Source organism: Salvia miltiorrhiza, chromosome 3 (assembly GCF_028751815.1).
Source record: "Salvia miltiorrhiza cultivar Shanhuang (shh) chromosome 3, IMPLAD_Smil_shh, whole genome shotgun sequence".
Taxonomy (NCBI): domain Eukaryota; kingdom Viridiplantae; phylum Streptophyta; class Magnoliopsida; order Lamiales; family Lamiaceae; genus Salvia; species Salvia miltiorrhiza.
The window spans coordinates 1,822,932-1,842,337 of NC_080389.1; the positions used below are offsets into that span (position 1 = coordinate 1,822,932).

Below are 19,406 nucleotides of genomic sequence, written 5' to 3' on the forward strand. Positions count from 1 at the left end.
TTTGCGATTTTGTAGACTTCAACTCCATCGTAGATTTTTGTCTTTCTAGACGCTATTATTTTTCTTTTTTTTTTCCTTTTTTTGGGTGAATGTTTCTTTTCTTCCTCTTGAGTTGGCTCTTCTTCAATTTCTCCAACATTAATGCTTTCCATTGGTTGCGTCTTTTGGATTGCATTTGCTACAATATTGAGATTTCCACGTTGATCGAATTAATTAGGATATATAAACATAACTTGTAAATGAAATATTTTATACTTTTTGTCAAATATATCATATTAAAAAATTTATATTAAAATTGACAATTTTTAAAAAAATTAAAAATGCATATTGCTATCTGCAAAAACAACAAAGACAATTAAAATTATGAAATTTCATTTGCTACAATATTGAGATTTCCACCTTGATTGAATTAATTAGGATATATAAACATAACTTGTAAATGAAATATTTTATACTTTTTGTCAAATATGGAATAATGAATCAACAATCATATTAAAAAAATATTAAAATCGACAAATTTTTAAAAACAATCATATTAAAAAAATGAATTTTAAAATCTATGAATTTGTAAAAAAAATAAAAATGCATATTGCTATCTCAAAAAACAACAAGGACAATTAAAATTATGAAATTCCAATTGCATGTCGAGTGTCTTCAACACAATGCGAATCAATTGCATCTTTTGATTCTTCATGATTTTGTTGTCCTATTAAACATGTAAATATACTATTATCAATGATAAATAAACATAAAATAAAATTTCAAATAAAAAAATTACCTGCAATCAAAACTTGAGTGTAGACAACATTTCTTGTCTTGTATCTGTTGTGTTCGGCTTAATTAGCACTTTAGTAGTAGACATCGAAGTTCCTCGTGATAGAGCACCATATAATTATCCCTGGGAAAAAATACTGGAGATGGTAAATATGCACCAATATTTGGTATAGTTTGTCCTTGAGCTTTGTTTATTGCCATTGCAAAATGAAGTCTGATAGGAAATTGCTTTCGTCTAAACTGAAAAGGATATGCTTCATTTTCAGCTAGTGAAAAAGCAGTGGCGGAACCAGGATTTTCAAATTGGGGATGCGATGAATAATTACATGATTATGAATATAAAAAATATTTAATGATAAAAATAAACATACCCAAATATTATCTAATTTTAAAGTTTATGGTTTGTTTTTAGGTTGGGTTATATTTTTCTTTAAGATTATATTTTTAATTGGGGGTGCAAAAACTAATTTTAAAATAATTTACATATTAATCTTAATACTACTAAAAATAAAATTGGGGGATGCAGCTGCAGCCCCAAGTTATACGCTGGATCCGCTAGTGTGAAAGAGGAATTCCATAAGCATTACGTATGGAATTATCCTATTATGCATCCCAAAATCTGGGAAAACTTTAATTATGGGATCATGTTTCAAAAATAATGCTAACTAAATATTTTTTTATGTGTGCTACAAGTGAAAAGGCAAGACAATATATTTACAAGAATCTCTACAATATAAACTTGAAAAACAAAGTCTGATAGGAAAATTGCTTTCGACTAAAGATATTGGTGCATGAACTGAAAAAAGGTTTATTTGGGATGATATTTCAATCTTAGAAAGAATTAATTATATAGTTACAGTGATACGATTTTCCAACAGTTCTTTTTTAGAACAAAACCTCAAACTCAATACATGAGCCACCTTTTCTATAGCCAACTCTTTTCAAGTCTCCATGGAATTTGAGTAGAGGGTAGTAACCAGAGAAATCAAAAAACTAAAAGTAAAGATCCCATAGTCATCTATACAAGTAGAAAACACACGCATACATATATTGCTTTATACAATCAGACACCTTTTTTAATTCATGTAGCAATAAACATGAATAGATAAACAATATAATTAAAAAAAATATTGATCGTTTATCATAATGTATTAAACATATTTTTATCTTAAAAGAATGTAATACTTACAATTCAAATCACTTTCATTTCGTTTATGTTTCTTTTGCTTTTGTAGATTTCTTATTTGTCTATATACCTCATTAGCTGCAATGTATATGAATAGAAATATATTAATTAAAAAAATATTTTGATTTGTGCTCATGTTGTGTATATGTGGTGATTATAACATAGATAATTTATATATGTTTGTTTATCGTAATATAAATACTTAGAAGCTTGTGCGTTCATACTACAAAAAATATCTAAAGATGAGCTTGTTTTGAGCAATGTAACATCCATGCTCATAATTCATAATTAGTATATAAATTGCAAAATCCTGCAAATAAATATTTATTTAGTTATAACAACAAATATGATTCACATTAAATCACTAAAGGCAACCAAATATGGAAAGAGCAAATATCCAAATGAAAAATAGACAATCATTCCAAAATCAAACTCCTACCTTTCACAACACAAATACTTTATATTGATCTTAAAACTCTTATGTAGATAAACTCAATAACAATATGAATAGATTTTTTTATTAATTCTTTTTCAAAGTCACAATTCTTCTGCAAATGTGGTAAGCAAATAGACTAATACATCCAGATCTTATATTTTTTTGACTTGGGAGAGCTGGGGAGGGGGAGTAGTGGGATTTGAACCCGAAACCGCACTGTTCACAGACAGCAGGTCGCACCGCTTGGTGTCCCCTTGGGGATATCCGGATCTTATATTTTCTTGTTGTCTTTTCCGTGTCGGTCTCCACAATTTGATTGATGAGCGGTTCTGATAATTAACGAAAACTAATTAAATATTCTTTGGGATAAAAGACCACGTGATTTAGAAAAACTATAATATGTACGTGGACGTTTGATTTACAGATTAATTGATTATATATACAATAGATCATCAATTGTATGTACAAATGTCAAATATGGTGACTCCATCATCTGCATAAGTACGATACAAGCAAAGTACGAACCGTATCGCCCCAAGTTTACTTTCTTTTTATAGAAAGAGTAGTTGAAGCAATTTTCAAAATATATAATTATTTGCATACATTATGTTCTATTCTATCAAATGCAGTAATACTGATACAGACAAAACGAAATAAAGGTACATTCGGCCGGCAACGGAGAATGGAGGGCAGGCACAACTTGATACAAGGGTGACGAACAAATGCGGACAAACTTCAAAAGGCGGCGAGGAAGTTCGATGAGGAAGGTGACGCGCAGTGTTGATATGGATGCTTGCAAATCACAGGCAAGCGGAGGATGGACCAATTGCAAAAATACTAACTATAAATTGACTACATTTAAAGAATCGACTAAAATTGGTTTGGATACTTTTTTCTACCATATAATAAATCGAATTAATAAAATTAGTATTAATCCTATAATAAATTTCTATTAGATTACTCCTTAAAATATGGTATCTAATTAATTAATGTATTCTTATTGATATATATAATCTACAGTTAGAAGATGATCTGACTTATTTGAAACTATCGGCTTTGGAGTTTATCCAAACACCCTCTAAATTATCTCAAAGCCAATGAAGTGAAGTAAGTGGTGAGGTCAAACATCACATAAGCATAGTGGAAACTTATTAGCATCCTTAAATCCCGGAATGTCCAAAGCTGAGATATTTATCTGTATTGCTGCAGCAATATGCAATGCTCTTCAAGTCATATGCACGTCTTAGTTTTGCCACCTGATAGTATTCTAGTCCAAATATTTGACACACCCCAAAATATGCTAAATTGTCAACACAGCTCAAGAATACGAATTGCATTGGTTTCTTGCTACCAAGACATTAGAATCCAAGATTTTAAATCATGACGAATACAAACTCACCTTAACACCGATGCTTCTGATTCAGAAAAGTCAAGTTATCTTTGCTACGTTTTGAAGAAGCCACTGAATACCTCCTGCAAGTCACGGCTCGTCACGGTCAAATTAGAGTATTTGTATACATAATAAAGAGTTTACGTTGCACACAAAAGCAAAAAAGTGAAGCACGAACCAGAACACGGCGACAAACGACTGCGGACAGCTTTCAAAACGCAGCGAGGGAGGTTATAATACGATGTTGCGCTTCAAGATTAAAAAGATTGTTGAGGAATTGAAAGATAATAGTGAAAGTCAGATTTTCAGAGAATGAGGCTGCTATGATAAGGGGTTTCCTTAGAATCCGTAGATTTTCAGAGTTTTGGAGAGCCGAAAACCCAGAAAAAAAAGCTACTGGCGTGAATACATGTGATAAGGAAGTAGTTGAATATAAATTGGCTTATGTTGAAGAAAATATATCCAAAATATATCCAAATCTTTTATATTCAATTCAATTCATCATTGACTCAAATACGTGATTAGGGTGGAAAGGATTCCAAATATATAATTTTTTTATGAATATATAATATAAAATATGTAATAGGATCATTGACTCAAATACGTGATTAGGGTGGAAAGGATTCCAAATATATAATTTTTTTATGAATATATAATATAAAATATGTAATAGGGGTAAAATAGGCAATCCACAAGTTGTCCCATAAATGCCTTAGGCTCTTTTTCTATTAGTATAGATATATTTATATATCTTGTAATCTCATAGTTTTTGCGGCAATTAAGGTTGCTTTTCGATGGTTCTACCTGTATGAGTTCCTTATTCTTGTAAAAGTTGAATGGAATACAGAATAAAAGAAAAGAAAAAAAAAACATCTTGACTCAGTTATATATACCTTGCTTCTTGTTTCCTAGAATTTTTCTGAACTGTTTGACGCTGACTTTGCTGGAATAGGAAACTAGATAAAATTGAGTTATTTTAGACAATCATTTTTAATATTCAAGCTGGTAAACCTGGTCAGAGAAATGAAAAAAATATTCAAAGAAATACTGATTGGATCACTCGGTTTTGCATTGACAAATTAAACCTTGAACAGATCACACGACTCACAACTCACAGGTTTGACAAATTGTTTGTGCACAATCGAGATGGCTTATGAAGCTCTTGATAACCTGCAACAAACCTTAGATCAAATACTAAATCATGGCGATGAACGCGTCATCACTCCTTCTGTAAAACAAGAAATTATTTCCATCCGCATCCAAGCAGTTGTCTTGAAATTGAATGTCAAACATTATCCAAACAAAGAAACAATCAGAGAGGCTGCAAATTCAACACATGAGATTTTTGAATATCTCTTTTCTGAAGAAAACCTTTCAGATGGTGAATCGATAGATCCGACAGTCAGACTTGCAAACCGGCTGAGGGAAGTAGCACAGAGACTAGAGTCAACCGTTGGAGATGTGGTGGATTACATCAAGGGAAACGACCCAATCAGCAGTGTAACTGATTCCCCTGATGTTAGTTCATCATCAAGATCAGCAATCACAAGCAGCAAAGATGACGAGGTGGTTGGTTTTGAAGAAGATGTGAAAGTGATCAAGGATCGGCTTTGCAAGGGATCATCCGGACTACAGGTTATCCCAATTGTTGGAACAGGAGGCATTGGTAAGACCACACTTGCTAAAATTGCTTATAATGATTCATTCATTAGGCGTCATTTTAGTACTTTTGCTTGGGTAACAATATCACAAGATCATAGTGTAGAACGCATTGCTCTAAATCTTCTAGATTCCATAAAAGAAATTTCAGCACTAAGAGATGCTAAGAGCGACATCCCTATGGAAACCTTAATTTGTGACTACCTAAAACATCGGAAGTATCTTATTGTAATGGACGACATGTGGAGTAAGAAAGCTTGGGATGATGTAAAGATGTTGTTTCCTGATGCCAGTAATGGCAGTCGGATCATAGTATGCAGGATGTGGCTGCTTATGTCGACTCTCCTAGCTCCATTCATACTATGAGTTTGATGGATTCACATCAAAGCTGGAATTTGCTAAAGCGGAAGGTGTTCAGATGTAAAGACATTCCTGTTGAATTGGAAGACATTGGCTTCAAAATTGCTAAAAATTGTGGTGGATTGCCCCTTTCACTCGTGGTGGCGGCAGGACTTCTATCTAAGATTCCGATTCATAATCGAGACTCATGGAAGCAAATTGCTGCAAACGGCGGGCAGCTTGAAACAATAATTTGTTTGAGTTATACCCATTTACACAATCACTCGAAGCCATGTCTTTTATATATGGCTGGCTTTCCAGAAGATTATGAGATTCGTGTCTCAGAACTCATTCACCTTTGGATATCCGAAGGTTTTGTAACACTTTCAAATGGATCTCAAAGTTTGGAAGAGGAGGCAGAAGACTTTATGGAGGATCTTGTCGAAAGAAGTTTAGTTTTGGTCACCTACAGGAAGTCTGATGGGAAAATAAAGAGTTGCAGCCTTCATGATATTGTGAGGGAATTTCTCGTAAGGCAGGCTGCAAAAGAGAAGGTAATTCTTTCTGTTATGGATTACTTACCTACTCCTATCCTGCGAAAGCATTTTGTTCCACGTCTCATAAAAGATCATCACATCATAAGTGCTAGTTCGTATGATCTACATCTCAAAGACTACGTGCATAGCTCGCACATCCGTATCATAATATGTATTCCGAATAAAGGATATAGATCTGTGGGCTTTGTAGAGAAGTTTAGTTCGCTAAGGGTCCTTCATGTTTTACGTAGAAATGATCATTGGGATTGGGAGCCAGGCCAAGTGTTCGATCTGGTTCATTTAACTTACCTTGCTTCCAACATTCCCAATAGTATTGTTCCTTCAGCTATATCAAAGCTTCAGAATCTTCAGACTTTAGTTATTTATAGATCTGAGGTTCGTTTGCCCATGGAGATTTGGAGGTTGCGACAATTAAGACATCTTATTGCTTTCTCATTTCAACCCTTACCAAACCCTGAAGGTGAACAAAATCCCCTTGAGAACTTGCAGGTACTTTCGCTGGCAATGGACTTTGTGTGGAGTAAAAGAATAGTGGAAATGATTCCGAACATTAAAAAGCTGGGAATATGTTACTCCAAGGGGAAGTTTGATGCGTATGCTGGCTACCGCCTCAAAAATCTTAAGTATCTATGTCGACTTGAGAAATTGAAGTTGGAGATGCGTGGAGGTTTTTTATCTAGACAACTACATGATGAAATGGTATTGGGGATGGGTGGAGGTTTTTCATTAGGAATAGTTCATAAGATACTTGGATGGTTTTCATTTAGACGAGCTAAAAAGAGACTTGGAGGTCTAAGCTTTCCTCTACAGTTGAGACGGTTAACCTTGAGTGGTTGGAAGCTTCCTTGGAGTGATATGACGATTGTTGGTTCATTACCTAATCTTCAAGTGCTTAAACTAAGAAACTTTGCTTGCAGAGGCCAACGGTGGGAAACATCTAATGGACAATTTCGTGAGCTGAGACTCCTTCTAATTGACCGATCAGATTTGGTTTATTGGAGAACAGATGCTAGCCACTTCCCGAAACTCGAGTGCCTAATGCTTCATCAGTGTCGTTTTCTAAGGGAGATTCGAAGTAATATTGGAGACATTCAAACACTTAAAGTGATTGAGATCGATGAGCGGTCCACGCGTCTTTTATTCTGGGCAGAAATGATACAAAAGAAACAACGGGATTCTGGAAAGCGTAGCTTTCTAGTTCGTGTGAAGCGTTCTTGACATGGATGATGGCTATATGCCCGATGCTGAAGACACACGACATAATGAGAACACCGGCTGGTCTTCTCGTACAAGGTAATGTGCTGCAATTTTGTCTTTTAGTTTAGATTGATGATTGAGCTGATTTTTATTTTGATTTAGGGTGCGTTCTCTATAGTTGTAAATTTATCATGGGAAAAAGAAGGATAAACAAAATTTTACTCTTTAAATCATTCATTTCTTTTCCCTTATTTCTTAAAAAATAAAATTTGACCCTCACTCATTCCTCATTTTCACTACAAATGAGGGATAATATTATCACACCAAAAATGGAGGGATAATATTATCCCTCCTTTGTAGTGAAAATGAGGAATGAATAAGGGTCAAATTCTAGTTTGTGGAAAATGAGGAAAAAGAAATGAAGGATTTAAAGGGTGAAATTTTATTTATCTCTCTTTTTCCCATAATAAATTTACAACCAAAGATAACGCACCTTTAAAGCGAGTTAGTTGTCTGTTCAGCAGAAAAATGTTTTGGATAACTATTTGTGTCATGCAAAAGTCCTAATCTGATAATAGTTCAATAATTTCCAGAATGATCTTTTCCCAATAATCTATGTCTTATATACTTTTCGTCACTTACATTATGGTTTCTGATTACATTTGAACTTATAGAGCGGTTTCAAAATATCTGCAATCTGCATTTATTAAAGAGGCAGAGTGTTGAAGGAATGCTCTCTCCTTGGACAACCCTAGCTCCAAGAAACTTTCGATATTTATATGAGGGATATCAAAGTTTCCTTTAATGATGAGGGCTCCTCTTCAAAAGACTTGTAAAACAAACCAAAAGATGCCCAAAGATCTTCTCCAAAAAGGACTCAAAAACGAAAACAAAATCTTCAAGATAAGAGCATATCTTCAAAAGAATTTCCAAGAAAATTCGTCAGCAGGATAGGTAGCACTTCTGGTAGCTCTTCTGGGAAACATCTAAGGGACAATTTCGTGAACTGTGACTTCTGCTAATCGACGGATCATATTTGGGTTTTTGGAGAACTAAAGCTAGCCACTTCCCAAGACTTGAGTGCCTAATGCTTTATTGGTGTTATGGTCTAAAGGAGATTCCAAGTAATATTGGAGACATTCCAACACTTAAACTCATTGAGGTTGATGATAAGTCTTCTAGTAGCCTTTTGAGATCAGCAAAATGGATAGAAGAAGAACAATGGAATTCTGGAAATTATAGCTTACAAGTTCGTGTGAAGCGTTCCTGATAAGCTGCTCCTTTTCAGGTTAGAGATTTATAAAATTTGAATAATTTGGGTGCCTTTATTTCGAAACTTATCTCCATAGATATGTTCATTTGAGCAAATTCATGACTTCTTTCTCAATATGCTGTGGATTAATCAATTACATTACTTCGTATATACACTAGTTGTTTCTTTACAAATATTGCAATTATAAACATGCCAAGAATTGAATACTTTGTTACTCAAGTTCGTGTGTTCTAGTTATAAAATCAATTACTTCACATTTCAAGAATTGAAATGATTAACAATTTACATTAATTCGTTGAATGCTTGCTGTTAGAGCTGGGTCAAAGCTCTATAAACGAATTAGAGAAGCTAGCCACTTAAATTGAATGATTAACAATTTACATTCAAACACTTAAATTGATTGAGGTTGATGAGCAGTCCATGCGTCTTTTATTCTCGGCAGAAAAGATGCAAACGAAACAACGGGATTCTGGAAAGCGTAGCTTAATTTCTAGTTCGTGTGAAGCGTTCCTGGTATGCTGCTCTTTCAAGTTCAGGTTAGAGATTTATTTAGAAACTGTTCTTTGTAGAAATTATTCAGATTAGCTTTTTCCAGCTGTAGAGTTTTGAAATATTGCTGTTGATAATCTAGAAATATTCGACTGATCAAACTAAGAACGCAGAGAGTTGAAGGAAGTGTAGCCTCCCATTAAATATTTAAGCAAGACTAATGATTCTTCCAAAATGGAGATTAACTATCTAATATCAAGCAACCTGCCAATTTTTTTGACATCTGATAAAACAATCTACACAGAAATCACATTGATGAGTTCAGAAATAATTCTAATAATTGGAAATAGATAAAAACAGATAAAACGACACAGGGATATACGTCTGGGCAAAGCTCGACTCCGTATTCCAGCTATGTCACGTGCCATCTCTGGTAGCCCGATTTCCCAGCTCTGATAGCGGGAGTTTGGGCCTGATTGCTTGCGCTTTAGGGGCTAGATAGGTCCAAGGGGCTAGGTTTATTTTAGCACTTATAAATAGGACCCACATTGTTAGATTAAAGCTCTCTCTCATTTTCACTCTTGAACAATGTACAATGTAATCCACACGAATGATAGTAAAACTCGAACAACCCCGTGGACGTGGATTATTTATGATCGAACCACATATATCCCTGTTGTTTTATCTGTTTTTTTATCTATTTCCAATTATTAGAATTATTTCTGAACTCATCACACATGATCCTCAAGCATTAATCACGTTACCACTAGATCAACACACGCACAATATTAGACACCCATATTAAATCATAGTTTGAACACCTAACTATTGATAGTAAATACATTAAGCCCCCAAAGGATAACTACAAACTCATGTAAATATATAGGCCATTGTTCAGTGGCAAAGCAACACAGAGTTTGACCCAATCATCTTGATTCCGGAAAGACATCCTTGTTTGAGAACTCTTGAGAAATATAAAGCAATATACAGAAAGTGAACTCGAAGATGATTGCTGGATCATATGATGGATGGAGAAATTTCCAGTTTTTACCTACATGATCGAGATGTAAGTTCCCTCTTTTGCCACAAGTTTCTTCTCATTAACTTGGATTTTGTTAAGATGGCTGAAAATGTTATTATAATTCTTTAGTTAATTGACAAAAACCTTGTCCATATGGTTTCCAAGTGAGTCTACCTTTTAACCCTGGGACCATTACATAATCCATAATCATTAGTGTGAATTATAGAAAATCTATTATTATTCCAAATCTAGATGTTAGAGATACATTAAAAAATATAGGCAATCCTTAACTGACTTTGATAATCAACCAACCTCATCATACTCGTGTGGCATTGTCCGAGATTAACATGTTATTGAGGGGGAAGCTTACAATGTAATTCTTTCTAAAATACTTTTAATGATTAGTAGTATGAATGAATGACCTATTCTAGGTGTGGTTTTCGGCTGTCATGTCTCCGAGTCCTTCAGAATTTCTGTGGATCCCAAATCTTTTTTGTTTTCCCTTATTTGTTGAACACATTATACATGGCATTGATTAAATACATTCTTAATTGAGCCAGGTCATAGACAACACGATATTGACAACAAGTCGCAAAACTGTCATCTATTATACCTATAGACGATGGTATGCAAAAGTGTGTCGCCTATATAGGGTGGTCATAGACAACACGATATAGACAATAAGTCCGCAAAACAGTCATCTATTATCTAAGCATCTCATATTTGAGTGTAGTGCTTTTTTATGCCTTGCATATATAGGCTTAGCTTATAATCCTTGTACTACTTTTCAGAGTTTCTAAATGTTGATGAGGATGACTTGGCTGACATGGATGATGACTATATGCCCGATGCTGAAGACACACGACATAATGAGAACACCGGGTGGTGGTCTTCTTGTACAAGGTAATGTGGTACAATTTTATGTTTTAGTTTAGGTTGTGGATTAAGCTGATTTTGATTTTGATTTAAAGCGAGTTAGTTGTTTGTTCAGCAGAAAAAAGTTTCGGATAACTATTTGTGTCATGCAAAAGTCCTAATCTGATAATAGCTCATAGATTTCCAGAATTATCTTTTCCCAATAATCTTTGTGTATTATATACTTTTTGTCACTTGCATTATGGTTTGTGATTACATTTGAAATTATAGAGCGGTTTCAAAGTATCTGCAATCTGCATTTATTAAAGAGGCAGAGTGTGGAAGGAATGCTCTCTCCTTGGACAACCTCTTAATTGGCAAATCACGCAAGGGAAGCATCGACGATATTTTTTGTAACACTGGTATGCTTCTACACTTTGAATTAATCAATTATGATCTTTATATACTCAAAACTCTTTTGTTATATTTCTAAAAGTAGTATTTTTTTGTGTGTAAATGATCATATTACCACCTATGCATTAAATTCATATCTAAGTTCAAATAAATCCTATGTCTAGAAAACTTGGTTTGAAGGTCAAGAATAGAGTGAGTTTTGAGTTCCGGCCAATTTGAGTATTTTGTTTTATTTTCGTTGCCCATTAGTTTGCTTGTGTTGCTGTCCCTTGGTATATTTCACCCGTAACTTTGGGCGTTTTGCAAATGTAGGACAAATTTTTCTGGCTTGCAATTGCAGGATAAATTATTTTTTCGGACTCAATTTGTCCTACTTATGCCGAATTTTTAAAAATTTATCCTGCAATTGCAAATCCAAAAAATTATAATGTATTTTAAATTATAATGAATTTTAAAATAAATTTATACTTCTTTTGTTCGGTTAAAAATGACTTATTTTTGTATTTTAATCTATCTCGTTAAAAGTGGATTCTACCATTTTTATTTTAATTATACTTTCTTGTTAGTTTTCTAAATGAACCACTTTTAAAGGTACGAATGGCTCCGTCCACTATCAATATAATGTTCCTCACTTTTCTGGGAGCGAATTTTAAGAAAAGCTAGATGAATGTGTTGTGAGTGGAATTTGGGTCCCATATTAAAGGTGTTGTTATTGTTGAGATTATGAGAGGAAAACTGTTTTCATTCCAGATTAAAGCTCTTAATATAGAGCTCGTTACATCAGTAAGTTACACACGGTTATAACAGCTTTATGCCACAATAGCATAGCTAACTCCTAGCTAATACAAAGATAAACGAAAGCTAGCAGACTAACTAACTATTTCTCTATTTCTAATACAACCCCCACTTAACCACAACTATCCTTTGTCAAAAGGTAAAAGAAAACAAATTTTATTGAAATGAACAGCTGATGGAAAACTTGCAGCATGTATTTTCCCTAGTGCACAGGGTTCACAAAAACTAGAATTTGAAAGAGTTACATTCTTGTTCATAGCTTTGAAAGTAGAGCGTAGAACAGTAGTACAGGGATGACCTAACCTAGCATGCCACAGCTTGACATCATAGTTGGTTTGAGTTACAAGACACTGGTCTGATTTCTTGGGAATCTTGGTGAAATCCAGGTGATAGAGGCCATTGCTAAGTTTGCCTTCCAGAAGAGTTTGCTTGGTGGTATTGTCCTTCACAAAACAACAGTGTGAGTGAAATTCTAGATATACATCATTGTCTGAAGTGAATTGAGAGATACTCAAGAGACTTTTAGTAATATGAGGCACAAACAAGATATTGTTCAAAATGAGTGATTTGGAAGAAGGTATGCAGGGTAACTTTGTGGAACCAATGTGAGTTATAGGAAGTTTAGAACCATTACCTACTGTGACTGATTCGTTTCCATGATAAGGAATGTGATGATGAATGTTCTCTAGATCAGGAGTTACATGAACAGAGGCTCCTGAGTCTAGATACCAATCTGAGGTAGATTGTTGGGTAGCAGAAGCTACGGTGAAAGCTGAAGGAGAGGAAGTAGTGTTACTAGATTTGGAAACCTGAGAAGAGGATGGTTGCTGCAGATAGTGACTGATTGAGGTATCAGTGGAGGTAACATGAGCTTGCGGTTGAGTGTTTTGAGGTGGATTCTGATCTGGACCAGCAAAACTCACATCAAATCTTTAGTAGCATTTATATGCTACATGATTTGGTTTGCCACACAACTGGCAAATTGGTTTATTTGTGGATGAGAACCTGCCTCCTCCCCTTCCACGATTGCTAGATCCTCTGCCGGATCTGCCACCACGGCCACCAGATTGTTGGTGATAGACAACATTTGCCTGCGGAGGAAACACTTGATTTACAGTAGCAGTTAGCACAGAGGCTTGATTTTGCAGACGTAATTCATGAGTTTGAAGTGCAAATTGCACTTCATGTAGAGTGAGATCATCAGTTCTAGAAGTAAGTAGCACACTAATACTTTCAAATTCAACTCCTAAGCCTTGAAGGATATAGGAGATAAGATCGGATTCAGAAATTGGTTGGCCGATATTGAAGAGATGATCAGATATCTCTCTGAATTTGAGGATATACTCATCTATTGTAGATGCTCCTTTCTTCAACAGTTGAAGTTGATTGCGGAGTTGTAGAGCACGAGCTTTTGATTGCGAATGAAACAAGGTTTCAAATGCATGCCAGATCTGAGCCGCCGTTGTGCAGCGACCTATGTAGCCCATCATTTGAGGTGAGATGGAAGAGAGCAGCCAGCTGAACATGAATTGATCGCGGCGCAGCCATGTGATATACTCAGGATTTGAAGTTGTTTCTGCAGATGTGGACTCCAGATATTGTTGTGGAGCTTTGGATTGAAGTAGAATTTCTTCAAATCCGTATGCGCGTGCTGTAGCAAGGACTTGAAATTTCCAGAAGCTATAATTCGTGCGATCCAATTTGAGGCTGATTGGATGCATTTGAGGTAATGAGGAGTTAGATTGTGTGGAAGAAGATGACATATCTGGAATGAATTGAGAGAATTTTGCGGAAGCTTAGGGTTTGGATCTAGAAAAATTTCAGAGGCTCGATACAATGTTGAGATTATGAGAGGAAAACTGTTTTCATTCCAGATTAAAGCTCTTAGGCTACCAACAACGGTGACCTTTCTTAAAGGTCACCAGCTACACGACAAATCAACTTTTATTTAAAATAATGAGAAAAGGCATGGAATTGCTAGACCTAGGCGGATGCCCGCCTCGCGGGTCACCTTTTTGATGTTAAGTAATATGCTGCCATGTGTCCCTTTATTTTATTTATTTTTAGCTTTATTTTAATAAAATTAAATTTATATATTTATAATAAAGAAAATACTATTAAAATTATATCAAAATTCTTATTAATTTGAACTCTATAAATAGAACTCAAATTTTCGTTCATTCACACACAAACTAAATTTCTCACTTCTCCTCAATTTCATTTCATTTTGAGTTATGGATCCAAATCTTCCCAATTATTTCTATCCAAATTCCCAAAATTATCCTAACTCTCAAGATTCTGCAAATTTTACTTCTTATCCAACTCCTCATCTTTTTCCAAGTTTTGAAGACCAAGCAAATTCTCAATTTTATCAAAGCCAATTTTCTCCAAATCTAAGTCAAATTCCCACATCTCAAAGAATTTCTACATCAGAAAATGTCTCCCGCAATTTGTTCTTGGGTGTTCAACGCCCAAACAAAAATCAGAAAGGGGCAAAAAATATAACTTGGTGTGTTAAAGAAGATGTAGCCCTTATGTCATCTTGGATCTATGCTAGCGAAGATAGCATTCGAGGAAAAAGTCAAAAAGGGGAATCGCTTTGGGCACGTGTGAATAAATTTTATCACATAACTCAAGCAAAAAATCCCAATGAGCTCAACGAGCGAAACATTGAATCAATGAAAGGTCGCTGGAAACGTCTTAATGAAAATGCAAACAAATGGGTTGCTGCTTGCAGGGAGGCAAATGCTCGAAGAAGGAGTGGAATGAGCGACAACGATGTTGAGAAAGAAGCTCATTCCATTTACGAAGCAGGTGGGAGCAAGTTTCAAGATTTGGTTGTATTTAATGAAGTTATGAGTAAACATCCCAAGTGGAATGTTTATGATACAACAGCAATTTTTCCTCATGCAAGTGAAGATGTTGATAACCATGAAAGTGGTGGCAACTCAAAAAGATCAAAGACTTCAGAAGATGGGGGGTTTTCTGTCCCCTCCAATCCAGAAACTCCAACATCTGAACAATCAACCGCAACTCGTCCAATTGGCAGAGATAAGGCAAAAAGGAAATGAAAAGGTAAGGCCTCACAATCTGAATCTACTAATGAATCTGCTGTTGCTGCAGAAATTCGTGCAATGAGACTCACTAGAGATGCCGAAGCTGAGTTAATAAAGACTCGAATCGAACTAGAGCGCGAAAAGTTGCAAAGAAACGCAATGAAGATGAAAGAAAAAATGTTGCTTCAATTGTTGGCGAAAGATCACTTATCTCCGGAGGACGAAGAGATGAAACGTCAACTAACTAAGATTGTGTTTGGATAGTGAATGTATTTTAATCATGCAATTTCTATGTAATTTTAGTCTATGTACTTTCTGTTTGTGTGCTTTTAGTTTATGTGCTTTCTATTTGTGTGAATTTAATTTTGGCAAATTGTGTTATGTACTTGTTTTATGTTTAATTAATGAAGAAGTGTATATCATCTAAAGTTGAATAGCATTGGATTCGTTTAGCTTCCCAAAGCATTTATCGAATTCTGACATAGCATTTGTCCAATTCACATGCATTTGTCTAATACTGACACAACATTATTTCCAATGCCTGCATATGTCATTTTTCTCAGGCTAAATCACATGCATTTGTCTAATACTGTAACAAGTGTATTTCCAATGCCTGCATATGTCATTTTTCTCAGGCTAAATCACATGCATTTGTCTAATACTGTATAGCAAGTGTATAGCTTTTGTCCAATTCACATGTCATTTCCAATGCATTTGTCCAATTCACATGTCATTTCCAATTGACGTGTTTTATATCATTCTATAAATGCCAGATCTAAGACATCTCAATATTATAGAAAATCCTAACTCTTTGCTCACATATGGCTTTTACTCTATCGTTTTCCTATTTCACTTAAAAAAATGTCTGTCAATGATAACTCTTCACTTGATTCAAACTCAAGTTCTGATGATTCCCATTCCAATGAATTAGATGAATGGGAAGAACGAGTTTACCAACAAAATCGTCAATTTGATAACATCATCAAGAATATGATCCTAACCAATACTAATTTGTTTGTAGGACATCAAATTCCAACAGGCATGAGGAGATATTGTGATAGGGAACGTGAGCTTGGTGCAGAGCGTTTAATCAACGACTATTTTGGTACCAGCCCGACGTATCCTCCAGAGGTTTTCCGATGTCGATTTCGCATGCAGCAAACGCTATTCCTTCGAATAGTGGAGGCTGCATCTGCTAATGACGAGTTTTTTCAACAGAGACGTGATGCTACTGGCAGACTAGGTCTTTCGGCCTTGCAAAAGTGTACTGCAGCAATGAGGGTATTGGCGTATGGGACATCATCTGATGTTGTCGATGAATATCTACGAATGAGCTCATCTGCAACAAGAGAAGCTTTAGTACATTTTGTAGAAGGTGTTATTTCCTGCTTCGGTGATACGTACCTCAGAAGGCCTAATGAACAAGATTTGACAAGATTACTCTATGTCGGAGAACATCGTGGTTTTTCGGGCATGATTGGCAGTATTGATTGCATGCATTGGGAGTGGAAAAATTGTCCTAATGCATGGGCCGGACAATATACAGGGAGAAGTGGAAAACCAACGATCATTTTGGAAGCCGTTGCATCATACGATTTGTGGATATGGCATGCGTTCTTTGGAACACCAGGTCCGTGCAATGATATTAATGTACTTCATCGATCTCCTGTTTTTAATGATGTCTTAGAAGGTCGAGCACCAAAGGTTAATTACGTAGTGAATGGTCGTCATTATGATATGGCATATTATTTGACTGATGGTATATACCCTTCATGGGCTGTATTTGTCAAGTCAATTACTTCCCCACAGATCCGCAAACACAAGTTGTTCGCTCAACACCAAGAGTCTATCCGAAAAGATGTTGAGCGAGCATTTGGAGTTCTACAAGCTCGATTTGCATTTATACGACGCCCATGTCTTGTTTGGGACAAAGTTTTGATGGGAAAAATTATGATGGCATGTATCATCATGCATAATATGATAGTAGAGGATGAACGAGATACCTACCAAAATTATTATGATCAAACAGAATTTTTTATGGATACACCTGCAAGAGTACAAACAGAAGATGGCGAACATTTTCGCTATTCTACTGAACGTATTGCGAGCTTATCTGCTTATATGACTAATAGAGATCAACTTCGCAATAGAGAAGCTCATAGGACTCTTCAAGATGATTTGATTGAGCACATATGGGAAAAGTTTGGCACTGGCAATTAAATATGTAATTTGCATTTTCTAGTTGTATTTTTAAGTTTCACGTATTGTACTTTGATTTATTTAATTTCAGTTGTGTGTTTAATTCTTGTAATCTTCATTTGTGATTGAGTTAAGTGTCTAATATATTACAATGTTTAGTTATAATATGATTACAAATTTTGAAAAATAAAAATAAATATTTATTTTATTTTGTTAAATATAATAAATAAATATTTATTTTAATTTATATTGTATTTTAGATATTAAATAATTAAAAATAAAGTGAAAAGTGAGAATATGTAGGTTGGGTTGGTGTCACCATTGGGAGTAGATTTTATATTAGGTTGTGGGTTGTGTAGGTGGATGAGAGAGAAATAAATATTTTATTAAAAAGTTGGGTTGGGTTGGGTTGGATGAATGTCACGACTGTGGATAGCCTTAATATAGAGCTGGTTACATCAGTAATGTAGTAACCCGCTCTTTTAATTTATTAAAACCAGTAATGCAATAATTAATTATTGCATCTTTCAGTGTTGATCTTGATTAATTTTGACTTATGACTTTGAGTTATGTAGTACTTGAAGCAGAGTTATTATTATTTTTTTTCACGTGAGAAATCACGAGATGGATTATTGAGCCAGTCAATCGTTATTATTTTTACTATTTCAAGAATTATAACCGACTCAGCGAAGTCATGTTACTTATTAAGTGCAATAGAAGTATTATTTATATTATTAGTTATTATTATTATTCTTGCTTAAGTCGTGAATTTATTCCGGCTTGTGAGGATGATTAAATCTTCGGATTTAATTTAGATATTAGATGAGCAAACGAATTAAATCTACTGATTTAATTTAGAATTATTTTACAGTCCATCGATATTAATATCGAGCAGATACATCGTCACACACATTACAATATTCAGATTTAGAACTTCCAAAACACAAGGATTTTATTTCATATATCCACCACCATTTTTACAACCTATCTATTACAATTATCTCACAAGTTCCTAACCCACAATTTTTTTTTTTTTTTACACTCTAATTCGATCCCAGTTATTCAACATTCATATTACATTCTCATAACCAACAACACACTTAAGTTCAGCTCCATTAGGAATACAGAAAATGCGGCGCATAACTTGTTCAGTTTCACAGATGATAAGAGAACCATTATATGCATACTTCACTGCACTCTAGAACACAAACAAGAGAGAACCCCAAACTTCAAACCACATGGCATAATCACAGTAGAAAGTTCAGTGCTTGGTGTTATTTATTGCATAACCATTATGAAAAAAACGAGACTTTACAGTAGAGATATAGATTGACTTAGCGTTTAGAGGGGGCAGGGCTACTGCCCTGATCGGTCGGGCCGAGAGACGTCGAGTGGGCGGCGACTCGCGGGGACAGCAGCGTCGACGGCGTCGAGCGGTGAAAGGCAGACGACTCCCGACCTCAGCGATGGACCTCGCCGACCCCGGAGATAGCAGCGGACCCTCCCCTGCTCGCCGGAAATCGCACAGCAGCAGCGGCGCCGCTCGCCGGTTCCGCGGCGGTGGCGGATCGAAGCAGTGGCGGCAGAGGCGGAAAGGAAACAGGGCTCGACTCCCCGCCTACTTTGACATCTGAATCGGGACCGGAACGACTCGGAGGAGGAGGCGAGACGACGCCGGCTTCGCTAATTGACGGCCAGGGAACCGCGGCGGCGGTGGAATTTTGGACGAAGGAGGAATTAGGGCTCGACGACGGAGGGGGATTTTG

General features: G+C 35.5%; 2 protein-coding genes across 4 annotated transcripts; both read left to right on the forward strand.

Annotated features, from left to right (window-relative positions):
• The first annotated feature begins 5,766 nt into the window (after positions 1–5,766).
• Positions 5,767–11,871, forward strand: LOC131016855 (putative late blight resistance protein homolog R1B-14). Of its 3 annotated transcripts, none has more exons than XR_009099245.1 (5): positions 8,520–8,826; positions 9,254–9,347; positions 10,187–10,366; positions 11,113–11,224; positions 11,468–11,871. XR_009099245.1 is itself a non-coding variant. In XM_057945636.1 (2 exons), exon 1 carries the CDS (start codon positions 5,808–5,810, stop codon positions 7,557–7,559), a length of 1,752 nt encoding a protein of 583 aa, XP_057801619.1. In that variant the 5' UTR covers positions 5,767–5,807; the 3' UTR covers positions 7,560–7,634; positions 11,468–11,869. The 3 variants fall into 3 exon arrangements, 1 of the variants encoding a protein (XP_057801619.1); XR_009099246.1 differs by having other exon boundaries at positions 10,199–10,366; XM_057945636.1 differs by lacking the exons at positions 8,520–8,826; positions 9,254–9,347; positions 10,187–10,366; positions 11,113–11,224 and adding an exon at positions 5,767–7,634 and having other exon boundaries at positions 11,468–11,869.
• Positions 11,872–16,302: 4,431 nt separating this feature from the next.
• Positions 16,303–17,661, forward strand: LOC131015763 (uncharacterized). The gene has a single exon (XM_057944189.1). It carries the CDS (start codon positions 16,303–16,305, stop codon positions 17,659–17,661), a length of 1,359 nt encoding a protein of 452 aa, XP_057800172.1.
• The last annotated feature ends 1,745 nt before the right edge of the window (positions 17,662–19,406 follow it).